The 18921-nt window shown below is 35.0% G+C and overlaps 1 protein-coding gene across 2 annotated transcripts in view; it reads left to right on the top strand.

Annotated features, from left to right (window-relative positions):
* The window catches only part of LOC123322616 (GTP-binding protein Di-Ras2), a 413354-nt gene that overhangs the window by 330790 nt on the left and 63643 nt on the right, over window positions 1-18921 (top strand). For both annotated transcript variants that reach the window (XM_044910573.1, XM_044910572.1), the window contains exon 3: window positions 3671-4047. In XM_044910573.1, the coding sequence (XP_044766508.1) occupies window positions 3883-4047 (165 nt within the window). In that variant the 5' untranslated portion in view covers window positions 3671-3882. The remainder of the gene's footprint in view (window positions 1-3670; window positions 4048-18921) is intronic.

The raw sequence follows: 18921 nt of genomic DNA, 5'->3' as shown, positions 1-18921 counted from the left end.
ATCGAAACTTCAGATGAGATATGACGATGCTCATCTACAACAATGTCACCATGTGCAAATAAAGAACTGAGTTCAAAAAACGTGAAAATCTCCAGGAGTTTGAAGCCGTTTCGGCGAGATTAGTCCTGCTTCAGATAGATAGCTTCCTGGAGCAGCTTTCAATCCAGACATTTGTGATTTGAATCGACGATAGTAAAATACAACAAGCCCTGAGACTAGCACGCCCTAGAACCACAGATGATGCCTTAGCCATGGCTTCGGAAATTGAGACAGCGAAGCAAGCGTCGCATAGAGAGCACCTTCGTGTAAGAAAAGTCCAAAAACTTGTCAGAGAAGAACATCACAAGTTAGGAAGAAGGATACTGTGAGTTGGAACTGCAACAAAAGTTGGCATTTCAAGCGAAATTGCCCAGAATTTGAAAGAGTTACAGCAGGGAAACTAAAAGGGGTCGGTGATAAGGAGCATAAATCGATTCAAGATAAAAATACCTCCGAAGTGTTAAGAAATGACCGGAATGTAAAAAAACAGGTAGAAACTGGCTCGACTAAAACCATTGTATGCCCCGAGAATTGCAGCCGTTGTTCACGTATGGAAGAGAAGATCGATTCAAGGTGGACCACCGTAATCGGAGACGGCTGGCTACCTGAAGAAATTCAAAGAGCACAAGAGGAAGATAACGACTTTAAAGTAACCCTGAGTTGAAAGAAGAGCGGTAGACGAATTTCTTGGGAAGAAGTATCCAGACTGAGCCACAATGAAAGTCGTATTTGGCCCAATGGTAAACGTTGAAGATTGATGGAGGTCTTCTGAAACATTTTTGGAAAAGTGAAAATGGATCTGAGCTGAAGCTTTAGTTGATTGTGCCAAAAGCACCCAAAATACAAGAGATACTACCAGTGTCAGGCAAAGTAAGGTTTGCCGGGTACACGATTGGGTGAATTTTATTCGTCGAGATATATCTCTTCTGACTGGTGACGAGATTCAGGTTCTCGTCACCTCGTCTGACTTTTTTGAATTACATTTACCTCACTTAGACTTGAATGTTGCCTTTCTACCGCATCCATAACAGGACACTGTTCTGGATTACTGACATTGGTAATAATTACGACCAGATGAGCCACAATTCCAACATCGAGAACCAGGTTTTGAGGAAACATTATTACATTGACTACGAGAACTATTTAGACCCATATGCTATAGAATAGGAAGAACTCGAGTCACGAATAAGTCTACTGAGATTGAGTTCTGGGAGGCCAGCTGATCACTAGTTATCAATCCCGCTGGAAGTTCCAACGCTTGAAGAAAGATAGCGCACGTGGTTTCAGCATGAAGGACGCCCGGCGCATTATTCCATCGCTTGGCCTGCGAGGTCGATTTACGATCTCCTGATTTGTTTTTGTGGGGCACACTTAGGCCTGCCGCAGACATGCAATTTTTAGTTTTGCAACTGCTAAGTTGCAGAAGTGAGTACAATGCATTTATATGGGGCCGCGCAGACATGCAACTGAAAAGTTTTGCGATCGAATAGTTTCAGCCTCGACACAAACTAAGCGATTGCGTATGTGTGCGCCCTCGAACCGCTTGCAATCAAACTCTTGCGCAACTATCGCGAAACTGAAAAGTTGCATGTCTGTGGCAGGCCCTAAAGAGCGCCTATACTAGACACCTCCAACCACTCCAGAAGATACGAAATGCTGGAATATCGTTGCAGAAACTTAGTTGGAATGTCATTTTATTGAAAGAATTGATAAATATTTAACAGTAACAGTTGCTCAAATAATATGAAATCAATGATGAATATTAAAATCATTTAAAATTTTTTCCCAACCTTTCGAACAAAACTAAGTTCAATATTTCGAAATCCTATGAATAAAACTTACTACTTTTTCAATGAAGAATAATTATCTGAACTAAAAAATATACTTCTTTATGCGCAAAAAATAAAATGACTTATTGAATGAATATTAAAAAAATTGAAGATGTTTATTTTCTCATTGCCTTGATACATAAAAATTTTTGTTTGAAAAGTTTTTTCCTTAAAGACGTAGTTTTTGGGATGATTCACTTCTAAAGTTAAATTTGTATTTTTTTTTAAGTGAAAACATTACATTGTAGTAGCACGTAAAGATAATTCTCCTAATTTGAACTGTCAGATTGGTTTTGAACTCCCCGTTTCCCATATAATATGACTCACTATCTTACTATTTAAGTCTTGAAATTTTCCAAGACCTGCTTCAAAATATAAATGAAAAAAGAGATAAGAAAAACGTTATCGACATCTGAGTTTTCTTTCTTGAGTTTCATGTGTTTTCGTATGTTCCCCTTTTTGTTGAACATGTGATTGTTGATAAGTTTTATTGTGATTTCAATTGTTAAACTCAGATGTCGTTATTACTATATTTTCCTTGATGATTTTATTCATTTTTAACTTGCCGAAATGCATAGTGCATAGATTAAATAATATAGTGGAGTAGACTATTTATTTGTTCATACTTGTTATGATTTATACGAAGGCGTAGAAGGGCCACATAATATTTTAAAAATATTTTTCCTTAAATTCCGACTTTGAAGTCGGAATTTAGTTAAATTCCGAGTTCAAAGTCGGAATTTAACAAAATTCCGAGTTCGAAGTCGGAATTTAACTAAATTCCGAGTTCAAAGTCGGAATTTTATTCAGTTCCGAACTTCTACGGGGTGTTCTACGACGACGTAGATTTGTTCCTGAATTACAGTTTGCTTTTCTACAAATATTCAAATTCATATAATACAAGGTGTTCCCACATTTATGATGAATAAATAATTATGTATACAGGGTGTACATTATTATTTGAGTTTTCTTCTATGAGAGGTCATAACAATGACATGACATGAATATTTTTTTAGACATAACTGTTTTTTAGGTATAGTTCGGATATTTTATGAAAAAATTTCCTTCCCATATGTACTCGTGAGGCTATCTCAATGGACACGAAATCAGTACACCCCGAGGTACACCCGGCGTGCTTTGATGTTTCTTACATTAAGAGGTCATTACAACGGTGAGAAAACCTCAAATAGGCAGCTCTATGACGTATTGGTTCATTTCCAAATATACTGAGATATTCATGAGAGGATTCAGATTTCACAAAATAAACACGTTGTTCTTTAATAAATATTGAACTTCATGTATTTTATTGGAGATAATTGTCATTAGGTCCATGTTTTTGAATAATTATGAAATTATAGTCGTAGACAGGTAGAGGTAAGGTTGGGCACAACCTCCCCCACCCCCTCTGTATATATGGAGAAATAATCTATGTCGTCGTAGAACAACACCCTGTGCATCTAGCCTGTATCGGTTTCGAAGTAGATAAAATTCCGACTTCAAAGTCGGAATTTTACTAAATTCCGACTTTGAACTCGGAATTTTGTTAAATTCCGACTTTGAACTCGGAATTTTGTTAAATTCCGACTTTGAACTCGGAATTTTGTTAAATTCCGACTTTGAACTCGGAATTTAACTAAATTCCGACTTTGAAGTCGGAATTTAAGGAAAAATATTTTTAAAATATTATGTGGCCCTTCTACGCCTTCGTAGATTTTCATTGAAAAAAATTATTTTTTTGATTAATTTTTCTCCAATTATTTGATTTTCGAATATACTGATTGTTTTATTTTTTCTCTTTTCAGATTGGAATCATAAAGGGGAGAGCAGATAAGGAATCAGCATACGGACAAAACCTTTCTATAATTATACAATTCTATATATCAAACTTCATGCCCATTCAAATGATAATTTCACAATTATTCTTCAAGATTCAATGAAAATAATGAATTACAAAAGAGAATATATCTTTGAAACAACAATTTGAGGGAACAAAAGAGCAGATAATAAAGAAAATATGGCAGATTACGAGAGAACCCGACTTGTTGTCTTGGGAGGCAAAGGTGTGGGAAAAAGTTGCATTGTGAAGAGATTTTTAGAAAAAACATACACCGATAAATATCGTAGCACAATAGAAGACCTGTATAGCAAGGAATTCGATTTAGGTCATATGACCTTGAAGGTGGGTATCTTTCTTCCTCATTAAAAAAGGTTCATACAGGTGGGATCTCAACAACTTGCCATTGGCATATCTCTGAAGTTATAAAAGGAATGAAAAAGCATTTTATAAATATTTAGTTAGTACAGGGGGAACAATGATGTCCTGTACCGACCAACCCGCTGCGTTCACCCCCATATAAAAATTCCAATGGCAAGCTTCTACTTGTGATAAACATTTCATACAAATCTCCACCTTTATTTCCGAATGACATGGTAATAAAAATAGTTGAAATAATTTTCTGAGAAATTGAGCCTTGAAAAAGGAGTGAACTACTCCGAAATGTCGGCAAACCGGAAGTCCCTTTAATTGTGGGCTCTATTTTTCTGTGCTAGTCAAAAGTTGAAACCATAGAAATATTGAGAAAAAAGGTTTTGGACCATTTTCTAGTTTTTATATTGATTCAAACCATATGATGTTATATATTTTTGAAATCAGTAAAAATTAAGCTTTTAAAAAATTGCACGGAAATCTAGTGTTCCTATTTAAAAAAACATAACTTTGAGTCATAGCTTCGTAATTAAAAATCCTTCTGGAAAGGCAAGCACGCCACTGAATGCTACTTAAAAAAGTGCCTGTATAATGTTTTAATTTCAGAGCTCTATCATCAGTATTAGCGGAGATATAAATTTATTTTGAAATCGCCATTTTTCCAATTTTCACTCGAAAACAAAAGAAGGAGTCCAAAAATGACTACTACTCTTGTTAGTTTCTCAGAAAAAGAGAACGAGAATGGGGTATCAGATTTTGTCTATCTCCATTGGTTTGAAAGCTGTAGTGCTAAAACATCGAAATTTGCCCACCCTGTACACCTGGCAGTTCACCTGGAAAATGGACAAAGAATGTATTTCAATTCTACAAATATGGCTCAACGAGCTGAAACACCTCCAGCGACAACATTGACCAGTTTTTTTTCCATGTGCCAAAGTGATCCATTTGCATGAACTTTACTTTACTCTGATATCCCACGCTATTATAACGTGCGTTCAAAAAAATTCGTCGTCAAGTAGGCTATGAAATTTTGAAGGCTGGTGTTCGGTGGCTGAACGTATGTCTTTCCTTGAATTACTTCATCTTCCCAAAATGTAAACAATGATTACATTAACCTATATATCGTAAATTTTCTACGGAAAGGCACTTTTCAGAAAAGGTTACCTGTAAATTTCACCCAACGTTTGAAAAGCATTCCTTTCATTGAGTAAGATGACAAGAATCCAAACAATCTGAGGCGGTTAGAAAAGTTCTTCGTAAAAATTTTAACCGTCCACTATTTTCATACGTAAGAGACATGAATCTTGAATTGATCGTGGTAGTATGTTTTTTTGTAAGAAGGTTCTAGTTACTTCAGTCATATGAATAGATCACAGTAAGATTCTCAATAATATGTTTATTAATTCTCTATAAATATTGAATTGATTCAGTCATTACTGAAAATCCATGACTAAACTAAAAGAACTGAATTACATGAAAATAGCTATTGGACAATTTATTAAAATTCAATTCAGCTATAAAAAGGCATGATGCTTTCTCCTTCATAACGTTCTGCTATTGAAGTTCCGTAAAAGAAAGTAGGTCCACATTTTGCCTTTGACTGATGCATACTGTCATATGCATCAGTTCAGTATGATACTGAACTCCAATTTTTCTCGGATGCTACAAGGTTAGGTAATCACAACCTTTTCAGTTTTCTGATAACATGTCAATCTTTATGGAAACAAATGGATATCTTTTTTTCAAAATCGGGTGGCATATGCCAACGGATACTCCATCCACTTGAGGTGAAGAGAGGTTTGTCGAGCTTCTGTCACAATGTTTTCATTATTACTGAACTCTAGAGTTTTCTTTTTTGGTATACCACTTCTTTTTTTGTTTGAACATACCTGTTTCGTCAACACATCGCAAAACAGTACAATGAAAAAATTCATTCTTAATTATCAACAGCAACATAGGCTTCAATGAAGTCGCCGGAACAGAATATTTCCATTTTCCTTCAATTTTCTTTCCAATTTTGAAGTTGAATTCAATAGTAAAATTCTTTCACACGTCCGTAAAAACCATCTTTATAATTTGCAGATAATTTTAATTCAACAACAACCCAAAATGCTGAAATGACAGTTCACCTGGAAAATAGTAAAGCACGAGCTAAGAATTACGTTTAGACACGAAATATCGACGTTCAAAATTCCATAGCCTACTTGACGACGAATTTTTTTGAACGCAAGTTACTTGAAATGCTTCTTCAAAGAAATTTAAACGTCGAAGACAAGGTAATGTAGTGCCCAACTATCCAGATGTGCGTTCAACTGATGCTCTTTGTCGCATTTACACAGTTCATCCGAAAAATGACGAATGTTTCTATTTGCGATTATTGCTTGTGAAGGTTCGTGAGCCGATATCTTTCGAGTCTCGAACTGTCGAAGGTGTTGAGTATCCAACATTTCGTGCTGCATGTCAAGAGCTCAATCTGCTCGAAAGCAATACTCACTGGGATATAACAATCGCTGAAGCAATTGTTTCTGCATCTGCAAGCCAGATTTGCACATTATTTGCCATCATTATGTCGGCATGCTTTCCATCGAATCCATTTAAACTGTGGAATAAGTACAAAGAGGACATGTCAGAAGCCATATTACATCGTATTCGTGTCACATCAGGCAATCCTAATCTAAGGGTAAATGCGGAGATCCATAACCAGGACGATGTAGATGTATATGTTAGGAATGTCATCGCCTCATACAGTTTAGAACCCAACATGCAATATTGCAAAGCACTCAGCTGTGGCAAAGGTTCTGACTGCAAGTAAATTAATTATCTGTGATGAATACACAATGGCCCACAAACGAGAATTGGAAGCACTCGATCGGACCATGAAAGACTTGCGCAATGATTCATGATGTTTTGGGGGCGCATTGATTCTATTGTCTGGTGACTTCCGACAAACATTACCGTACATGCCAAAATCAACGGCTGCCGATTAAATAAATGCTCGCCTAAAATCATCAACTTTGTGGCGCTATGTGTACAAACTACAATTGACTACAAACATGCTAGTTGCATTGTTGAGTGATCCATCTGCCGGAATTTTCTCTGAACAATTGCTGGATATAGATAATAGCCGTGTTCCGGTCGATCAATCAACAGGTTTGATTTCATTTCCTCCAATTTTTTTCATTTTTGTATCAACCAAGGATGAGCTCATAAGTAAAGTATCAAATATAATTGCCAAACACAAAAACCTGAATTGGTTGAGTGAACGAGCCATTCTTGCTTCAAAGAACAAAGATGTTGATCAGTTTAATTTGATTATCCAAAGTGAAATTATTGGTCCACTGCTATGCTATAAATCTATACCTAGATGGTGCAACAAACGAAAATGAAACTACAAATCATCCCACTGAGTTTTTGAACTCATTGGATTTACCAGGTTTGCCACCACACAATTTACAACTGGTTTGCCACCATACAATTTACAACAAAGTTGGATCAGTTGTCATTATGTTGAGAGAAATCTTAACCAGCCAAAATTATGCAACGCAACACGTTTGGTGGTTAAGCATGCACCCTAAGTAACGTGATTCGTTGCACAATACTCAGAGGAAAGTATAGAGGTGAGGAAGGTCTTATTCCCAGAATTCCGATGATCCCAAGAGATATGCCATTTGAGTTGAAGAGAATTCAATTTCCCATTCGTCTTGCGTTTCTATGACAATTAACAAATCGCAAGGCCAGTCCTTGGGTGTGTGTGGCGTAAATCTAGAAAATTATTGTTTTTCTCATAGCCAGGTGTATGTTGCGTGTTCGCTAGTCGGCAAACCTTCTTCCCTATTTATTCTAGCATGCGGGAAAAAAAAACTAAAAATGTCTTTCATCGCAAGGTACTTCATTGAAGGAATTGAAGAATATTTAAAACAAAAAATTGTAGTATGTACAACAACCTACCACTTAAATAAAGAGAATTCTTTTAATGCAAATAACAATGTACATACCTATTAGAATGTTATTAAACGTTTTGTATATTTTGTAATTTGATTTTACCTAATATATCTCCTGTTAAAAAAATATCAATGGTTAGTAGAACTTTATGTATCTCTAATGCAAAACAAAGTTCACCGGGTCAGCTAGTTTATTATAAATCCTGAAACATTTTACCTATTCCGCCAGAATGTTGAAATAATTGATAATTGAAAATATAGTACCAAGCTGCTTTGAAAGTTACAAAAGCTATTCACCACTTGTATTTCTCATATTATAAAAATGCATATCCAATAACTCGGGATTTACTTTGCCAGTTCAAAAAAATGGGCTGCTGTTATTAGAGCATTAATTGCATTCATAATTGAACCCATGGTATTGAAATGAGGAATACCGATGAATATAGACCTAAATGTGAATGTTCGACATGTTGATACCTGTTAAGGCGGAAACAGATAGCTATCACATCACGTGAGCTCACTTGTTATCATGGAAAGTCAAGAAAGTGTGGTTCAAAGCAAGGAGATATAGGACACAGAAAAGGAGGCGCAAGTGGAGATCGGAAATACTCGGCTGCTTCCAATGACGTCACACTAGCGCGCATTGGCGTAGATAGTATAGAAATTTCACAATGTAAATAGACGAAATGGGAGGTTACAGGTTAGATGTACATTTTCAAGCAGAATGATGTGATCCGTAGAGAAAACGTTGGTTTTTACCATATTGCATCAGAAACTTCTACATCTGGATTTATTAAATCGAATTTATCACAATATTATCTGATACAGTTTACGAGAACAGTTAGTGCAGACATTTAAAATTTGAAGTACACCAACAGCAATATACCTAGTACCTAGTTCGGAAGTTCAGTACTGAAGGCATATGAGTTAAATGAAAAGAAGAAAAAATGTCGCTATATGATTATCTGACCTATACAGGGTCTTTCACGAGGAACCTCACCCATATTTAAACGGGAAACTACTAAACGTATTTTCATGAAATTCAGCACTTATGAGTATTTCACGATGCTGGTGAAATCTAAAATATTTTCAAGGCATGAGCACCTCCGGTTTTTCCGGAAATGACGTCAACTTCCGTTTTTCAAATTGAAACACCATTTTTTTATTGCAGAAATAGATTTCTTAGAAAATTAGAATTAGAAAAGTTATTTTGATGTTACATTTTTCAGTTTTGGTTGGAAAATTCTCTCTGAGCGGGAAAATTCGAAAAAAAAATCGATTACCAATTCATAATTATCAAAATCAAAACCCATCTATGATAATTGGCCAAGACAATATAAAGTTGATCATTCCTGAAAAAGTTAGTTATGGACTTGAAAACACACCAATAGCTTCGAAATATAAGTTGGGATGGTCTGTACATGGTCCTGTTGCGAGAAAGATGTCACAAGAATATAATTTAAATATTTTACATATAGCAGACGATACCGAAACTGAAATTTCAAAACTAATGCGAGACTTTTCATCTATAGAAGCATTTGGTACTACAACAATAGAGCCAAAGAAACAAGACTCTGAAGATAACAAAAAGGCATTAGACGTAATGAACAATACTATCAAGAAAATTGGAAATAGATATGAGATTGGATTATTGTGGAAGACACCTGAAGTAACATCCCCTGAGAGTAAACGAAGAGCATTTCAAAGACTAATATATATGGAGAAAAAATGTTTCAAAGATCACTGTTTGTCTACTGAATATTGTAGGAAAATCGACGATATTAAAAAGGGTTATCTACGAAAATTATCGCCAGAGAAAGCTAAAGTAGAAGGACCTAAAAGTTGGTATTTACCTCATTTTTCAGTAGAAAATCCTATGATGAAAAAGGTCAGAATTGTGTTTGATGCTGCATCTAAATCGTATGGATTGAGTCTGAACGACGTACTTTTAGCAGGCCCTGACCAACTACAATCCCTAGTGAAGATTTTGTGGACCTTTCGACAAAGAAGGATTGCTTTTTGTGGTGATGTCCGTGAGTTGTTCCACAGAATAATGGTTCGAGATCAAGATAGAAGTTCTCAGAGAATATTATGGAGAAATTTAGAAACAAGTAAAAATCCTGAAGTGTTTGAACTCAATGTTATGACTTTCGGAGCGAAATGCTCACCAGCTTGTGCTCAATTTGTAAAAAATTACAATGCACAGAGATACGCTGAACAAGAGGTCCAAGATACAATAATACAAAAATTTTATGTAGATGACTTTGTTGAGTCGAAAGATACAGAGACAGAAGCTATAGAAATAATTGAAAAAGTAGAAGGAACAATGAGCTTAGCTGGTTTTGAGGTTGTCAATTGGTTATCAAATTCTAAATTGGTTCAGAACATTTCTAATGATGCGGATGAAGATAAGAATATTTCTAAAGAAGTAACAATTCAAAGAGTTTTAGGAATTTGATGGAATACACAAACCGATGAACTGTCCTTCAAAATCGAAATGGAGAAATTTCATGGGATTAAACCAACTAAAAGAAATATTTTGAAATCAGTAATGTCTATATTTGACCCTCTTGGTATTATCCCAGGAAACCACCTTTCGTTTATTAAACATATATAAGTCAACTTATTCCGACGTATAAATACGGTTTCATTAGACCAAAATAAGAAGGACAAATGTCCGCGTGGTAGACGTATAAAATCAATCCTGGATATACGTCTCCTATTCGTATTTTATATACGTCTGATACTCGTATTTCATATACGTCTTTTAGACTACTTAAGTAATTCGGAAATTACGTCGAAAACCAGTCGTCTATAAACGTTCACAACTCATATATTATAGACTATATTTCAACGACTTCAATGTACCAAAAATAGACCTTTAATAATCGTATTTTGTACTACAATTAAGTATCAGTAATAGACGCCTCTGAACAACGTTAGACCTACTGTTCATGTATACGATATCCGACGATACGATGATCCGAAATTGCATTAATATGTTTTGACCGATTATTTCGAATATAATAAATTAAAAGAACAATAAATGCACTTTCGGATCATCGTTTATATTGTCGAATATCGTATGAATGAACATTAGGCTTATTTGTTGTTAGATATTACTGTTCTGAATATAGTCAATCTTCAACATATATTATAACAATCTTACCCTCTTCCATACTTATCCTTTTCATAGTTTCGAATAAGACATAACGTAGTGTCAATCGGATTTTAGGAAAACTGAATTTTAAACTCTTTAGGTCTCAAACCAATTTATTCAGAAAATAATAAAATAGTAGTTTTCAAAATTTAGGTATATACATTGAGCACACCTCTTTAAATAAATATAATGGTCTATTCCTATATTTTCAGATTGCTTCAATCAGATGTACCCACATCAGCACTACGGCCTCTGTAAAATGTTATTTCAGTTAGATTAGGAGAAAAAACATGTCGAACAAAACATACCAAATATCTTTTTCATCATATTAGTAGACTTGAAAGTGGAGAGCTTCCTTCAAAATCGGTTATGTCATTTTGTTTTTTAGCAGATGTTTAAACATGTCCATCACTCTGTTGAATCAGAATCCATTTCAATCACTCATGACAAAGTACAATTAATTTCCTCCAGACAAAACAAACACACACAGCTTACGAAACTACAGGGGGGTGAAACTCCCTCAGTAATGACGTGAACCGAATGAGCTGCTGCCATCTCTGAAAGGTCAGCGAATTAATATGAAAAAATGTTAGTTTCCTACGTTGATAATTCTGCTCATAAACTAGAGTGATTTTGTAGCATAGACTAAGTTAATCTTTGATTCTGCGCTTGTGTGTGAAATTGATATGTCAAATGATCAACATTCGATTTCAAGTTTGTTTGTTCATTTTATTACAAGTTTTCGTTGGGAAGAAATATTGTTGTGTACCTAAATTCAAGAGCAACGAGTAAAAGTGAAAGAAGAGAGAAAAAGTTGCCTGTTCTTATGGTTCCTTATAGAGTTATGGTTGGCATAATTCTTCAGAAGCCGGACTATTAGGAATTCGAAGAATAAATCTTTTCTGATTACGTAGGATGTAGTACCAAAGAAGAGGTATGATTTTCTCATGAAGCGCTTGAAATCTTGTCCAAATTTGAGGTATTTCAGCTCATAAAAGATGGATAAGTTCCATTAAACTGATTTTTGTTTGTTTGTCAATCATATAGTCTATTGTTTTTCAATTATCATATGTGAACATTTCATCTAATAAATTGTATGTATGAACTCAGAGTATTATTTGTTACATAGTTGTCTCCAAATAAAATAAAATAAAATTACCTTATCAAAGCGTAAAGAGCGCTCTCGACAAATTAATCGAGATTAGTTTGCTGACGTTTAAGAGATGGCGCTTTTCTTCGTAACAAAATTTTATCTGAGAGTTTCCCATCTATAGTGTTTATCTATGCGAAACTATTTCAAGATGGGCGACAAGGAGAACGAACTACGAACAGCGCATGCCGCATAGCATAGCATAGAAACACGGCCGTGACTGCCACATGCGTGTATTGTAACGATAACTAATTGCCTATTGGCCGGTCGGGCCTGCGTAGATCCTCAATCCTCTGCCTAAGTAAACATGGCATGGTTGCCAGGCTATTAAAAATGTAATAGATCTTGAACATTCTCATAAATCTGCTAGGCTTGTTTGAATTAGAACTAGTGGACTACAATTATATCAAGTGAATAGTAATTGAAGAGGGCTCATTCAGTTTTCCAGATCACAAGTATAGACAGCAGAATCTTTGATGGTTGAAGCAATCAGTGTATGGACAGGACATTATTTCATTTCATGTAACAACGCTGTGAATTGTCGAATTGGGGGACTTTTAATCAAAGATATTATATATGTGTAATATCTTTGCTTTTAATTGGTTGACGACCATCAATCCGAATGAATTAAACTCCATTTGGCGAGGAAACTATAGAAAAATATGCAAATATGCATTTTTTTCGTTCAATGTATATATTTTTTTTTCATTTATTGCACCTATGGTTGTACCCTCTATTCAAGAATGTCTAGTATGAATGTTATACATATAAATTATTCCTGCCACGGCTCAACCATTTATATACAGCTATAATTTAAATGGTGATTTTTATGGAAAAAGATTAAGTTCGATGTGATCTGATTAATTATCTACCTGGTGAAATAAGTTCAAACAATTGAAGCACTTATATAAGCTGAATCGCTTTTTCAACTTCCACCAGTCTACCAGTGTAGACCTCAATGATGAGTTTTAAAAAAATTCGCTAATAGACAGATTGAAAACCTACCATATATCCGTTTAATATACCTAAGTTCATGGAGTGGGAAGGTAGGTACGACTTATAGTCGTATAATTTGTAGAACTTTATAGACCTAGTTTATAAATTATGAAAAATTATAAAAGCTGGGAAATAAGCGATATATATTTTAGGATGCATATTGTTCCAATCGTAAAAACACAACTGGGAGACAAAATAGATCTCATTATGTATATATGACTTCCACTTATAGACATTTCAAAAACCTATCACATATTCGTTTAATATAGGTGTAGGAAGTACGTCGAAAAGTACAATATATTCGACGTATAATTCGGAGATCTTGTAGACTTCGTTAATAACTGATGAATATGACGAAGAGTTTAAAAAAAAAATATATATATATATATATATATATAAACAAAAAATAATCTTCAGTTCTTGTGAAAACTATTGATAAGCAAAAAACATATAGTGTGGTATATATAGCTAACGCTAAAAGACGTTTTATAAACCTACTACAGAAAAAATGGTATAATATAGACGTAAAATACTTGTACTGTGATAGACCAAAACGAAAAATATACCATCAGGATGAATATTAGACGTATACTAAACCAAGGTGTGTTTCCTGGGATCTCTTACATCGTAGTAAAAGGGAAGATTTTGATGCAGCACATTTGGCAAGCCGGAGTTAGCTGGGACGAAGAAATTGCCCATAGTTTTGGAGAAAGATGGAAAAAATTTTTGGTTCAAATCAGTAAAGTTTCTATAACTAAGATGTTATAGCCTATTGATACCTCAGGCAGAGGTGATTGAACTGCACACTTTCACTGATAGCAGCAAAGAAGCCTTTGCAGTTGTAACTTATCTGAGAATTAAGTCTGAAGAAAAAATTGAGATTTCGTTAGTTAGTTCTAAAACAAGAGTAGCTCCATTAAAACCCACATCAATACCAAGGCTAGAACTTCAGGGTGCAGTTTTAGGTTGCAGATTATCAACAACCATTTCAAAATCTTTGAAGATTCCTATACATAGAACGTACTTCTGGACTGATTCAACTTGTGTTTTGGGATGGATAAGAAGTGATGGAAAAAAGTTTAAACAATTTGTAGCTCAACGTATAGGGGAGATAAGGGAAAAAAGTTGTTCCAAAGATTGGAATTGGATCCCATCAGAACAAAATCCAGCTGACTTAGCTACAAGAGAAAACTCAACACAAAATTTAGACCTCTGGCTACAGGGACCTAGTTTTTTGAAATCATCTGAAGACACTTGGGAGGTTCATGGAGTAAAAATTGATATTGAAATCGAAAATTCATCAGTTATGAATGAAGAATGCTTACCTTCCAGATGCATGGTAATCAAACAACCTATTGAAACGACAGTTCTTCCAGATGTTCAAAGATTTTCGAAATTTAATCGTTTAATAAAGAGTACAGCAACAGTTCTCAGGGCAGTGGAAATTTTTAGATATTCGATCTCAAAAATTAATTCGGCAAAGGAGAAAAATATTACGAATGAAGATATGAAAAAAGCTTTGGAATTTTTCATCAAGAAATCACAGTTCGATTGTTTTGGGAAAGAAATTGAGGACTTGAAAAGAGGGAAGAAAATTGATAAGAAAAGTGTACTAAATTCGCACTCCGTACAAGTAAAACATGATTTGTGACTCCTGCAGGGGCTGACCAATTTATCACCAGAGTTGAATGAAAATACCAAGGAACCGATTATTTCATCTGCAAAACACAGATTCACTCGCTTATTGATAGAACATTATCATGAAAAATATAACCATCAAGGAATCGAAACCATCTTGAATGAACTGCGACAGAAATACTGGATTTTAAATGCAAGATCAGCATTGAAATCAGTTCTGAAGACGTGTGATAAATGCAAACGAGAAAGATCTAAACCTGCGCCACCGTTGATGGGACAAATTCCAGACGTTAGATTAACAAAATGGAACAGAGCTTTCGTGAATACTGGAATGGACTATTTCGGTCCAATCATGGTCAAGATTGGAAGACGAACTGAAAAACGTTGGGGTGTGTTATTTACATGTCTTGCCGTGCGAGCCATTCATCTGGAGTTAGCACACACCATGACAAGTAGTTCTACTATACAAGCTATCATGAGGTTCACGGCGAGAAGAGGAACTCCGGAAATGGTAATCTGCGATAATGGAACTAACCTGAAAGGTGCTTCTCGAAAATTGAAAAAAGAACTGGAGAAATTGAATATGAATGATATAGAAGAAATATCATTATCGAAAGGTATCACGTTCAAGTTCAATCCACCTGCTGCGCCTCACATGGGTGGCGTCTGGGAAAGATTAGTTGGATCAGTGAAAAGAGTTATAGGCAAAATTTTATATCAGCAAAATTTAAGAGAAGAAACTCTGCTCACATTCCTCGCAGAAGCTGAATATATTGTGAACTCAAGACCCTTGACGAGAGTATCTTCAGATCCAGACGATTTGGAATCAATTACACCAAATCATTTTCTTTTTGGATCTTCTGATGGTTTAGGACCCCCACTACCACAGATGATGGATGGAAGAATAATTCGAAAGGAATGGGAAAAATCACGAGCCCTGACAGAGTCATTTTGGAATCGTTGGGTTGAAAAATACCTGCCAACTCTTACGAAAAGAAGCAAATGGACAAACGATCAAAAACCAATTGAAATCGGAGATATAGTATTGATAGTAGATGATTCAATGCCTCGATTCAATTGGAAATTAGGAAAAGTTATCAGAACACATCATGGCATCGACAACAGGATAAGAGTTGTAGATTTGAAGACGGCCACCCAAGAATATCGTCGACCAGTACATAAAATTTGTCGTTTGGAAATTCAATGATAATTTTATGCTGGGCTGGAGAAATGTTGTGGCCGGAACTAGGAAATAGTAGCATATGAAAACAATATATAGTTGTCAATTAATAACTTATACTGAACTCATCATTTTATTATTTCAAATATTATGACAAATTAATAAATTATTAATTGACAACTATATATTGTTTTCATATGCTACTATTTCCTAGTTTCGACCATAACATTTCTCCAGCCCAGCATAAAATTGTCATTGAATTTCCAAACGACAAATTTTATGTACAGGTCGACGATATTTCTGGGTGGCCGTCTTCACATCTACAACTCTTATCCTGTTGTCGATGCCAAGGTATCAATAGGCTATAACATCTTGGTATCCGAACTTCTGAAACTTTACTGATTTGAACCAATAATTTTTTCCATCTTTCTCCAAAACTATGGGTAATTTCTTCGTCCCAGCTAACTCCGGCTTGCCAAATGTGCTGCATCAAAATCTTCCCTCTTACTACAATGTCAAAAATAATACCAAGAGGGTCAAATATAGACATAACTGATTTCAAAATATTTCTTTGAGTTGGTTTAATCCCATGAAATTTCTCTATTTCGACTTTGAAGGACAGTTCATCGGTTTGTGTATTCCACCAAATTCCTAAAGCTCTTTGAATTGTTACTTCTTCAGAAATATTCTTATCTTCATCCTCATCATTAGAAATGTTCTGAACCAATTTAGAATTTGATAACCAATTGACAACCTCAAAACCAGCCAAGCTCATTGTTCCTTTTACTTTCTCAATTATTCCTATCTCTTCTGTCTCTGTATCTTTCGACTCAACAAAGTCATCTACATAAAATTTTTGTATTATTGTATCTTGGACCTCTTGTTCAGCGTATCTCTGTGCATTGTAATTTTTTACAAATTGAGCACAAGCTGGTGAGCATTTCGCTCCGAAAGTCATAACATTGAGTTCAAACACTTCAGGATTTTTACTTGTTTCTAAATTTCTCCATAATATTCTCTGAGAACTTCTATCTTGCTCTCGAACCATTATTCTGTGGAACATCTCACGGACATCACCACAAAAGGCAATCCTTCTTTGTCGAAAGGTCCACGAAATCTTCACTAGGGATTGTAGTTGGTCAGGGCCTGCTAAAAGTACGTCGTTCAGACTCAATCCATACGATTTAGATGCAGCATCAAACAGAATTCTGACCTTTTTCTTCATAGGATTTACTACTGAAAAATGAGGTAAATACCGAGTTCTAGGTCCTTCTACTTTAGCTTCCTCTGGCGATAATTTTCGTAGATAACCCTTTTTAATATGGTCGTCGATTTTCCTACAATATTCAGTAGCCAAACAATGATCTTTCAAACATGTTTTCTCCATATATATTAGTCTTTGAAATGCTCTTCGTTTACTTTCAGGTAATGTTACTTCAGGTGTCTTCCACAATAATCCAATCTCATATCTATTTCCAATTTTCTTGATAGTATTGTTCATTATGTCTAATGCCTTTTTGTTATCTTCAGAGTCTTGTTTCTTTGGCTCTATTGTTGTAGTACCAAATGCTTCTATAGATGAAAAGTCTCGCATTAGTTTTGAAATTTCAGTTTCGGTATCGTCTGCTATATGTAAAATATTTAAATTATATTCTTGTGACATCTTTCTCGCAACAGGACCATGTACAGACCATCCCAACTTACATTTCGAAGCTATTGGTGTGTTTTCAAGTCCATAACTCACTTTTTCAGGAATGATCAACTTTATATTGTCTTGGCCAATTATCATAGATGGTTTTTTATTTTGATAATTATGAATTGGTAATCCATTTAAATGAGGATATTCTTCTAATTTCAGGGATTGCGATGGAAGTGAGAGATCTTTAATCGTTCGCACTCCATAAACCGGGAATTTATTTTCTCCTGAATCAATCTTGGAAATATTGAAGTCGAGCTTTATAGAATCTTCTTCTGTTATGACATCATCATTAGTCCACTGCAAATGAAGTGTTTCAGACTCTCCACTTAAGGCAGCCTTTTCAGCTATTTCCGAATATAACAGTGTAACTGTAGATCCCTCATCACAAAGTGCAAAAATATTCAATTTTCTTATTGGTCCATAGATCGTAATGGGTACTATACGAAGTAATATAGTTGGAGAGCTTCGAATTCTACAATTTCGAGGCCTGATTTGAGACTCTTCGTGATTTTCTTCCTGATTTTCCTCTTTTTGAGAATTGTTTGTTGTTCCATGAAGAAGCGAATGATGAAATAGCTTACATCCATTAATACCACATTGTTTTTTATTTCTACATTTAAACTTCTGATGATTCTTTCTCAAACAGCAGAAGCACAACTTTTTCGACGTCACAGTTTTCCATCTTATTTCCAGAGAGTCCTGTTCCATTTTAGAACAGTTGCCATCGTGTCTCTCGTTTCCACAATAATAACATGATGATTTTCCTGGAACTGATATGTTGAAAAGACGTTCTGGTTTTCTCTCCTGATTATTATAGTATTTCGGTTGTCTTTCCCACTTATTTTCTGGAAACACAGACGTGCTGATCTGGCTAGCTGCATAGGAATAATTTGCCAACCATTTCGAAAAATCTTCTAGGTCAACCTCATAATTATCTTTCCTTTTTTCTACTAAATATTCTCCCCACTTCAACTTGAGATAGTCTGGTAATTTCTCTAACAAATCACGTTGCAGATGAGGATTTTTTAAATGTCCAGTTGATTCCAAGCATTTCATAATAGCAACGACATTAGATATTTCAGT

This window comes from Coccinella septempunctata, chromosome 1, assembly GCF_907165205.1.
Source record: "Coccinella septempunctata chromosome 1, icCocSept1.1, whole genome shotgun sequence".
NCBI classification, from domain to species: domain Eukaryota; kingdom Metazoa; phylum Arthropoda; class Insecta; order Coleoptera; family Coccinellidae; genus Coccinella; species Coccinella septempunctata.
The sequence above is the reverse complement of the archived record's forward strand: the minus strand, read 5'-3'. Positions and strand labels throughout refer to the sequence as shown.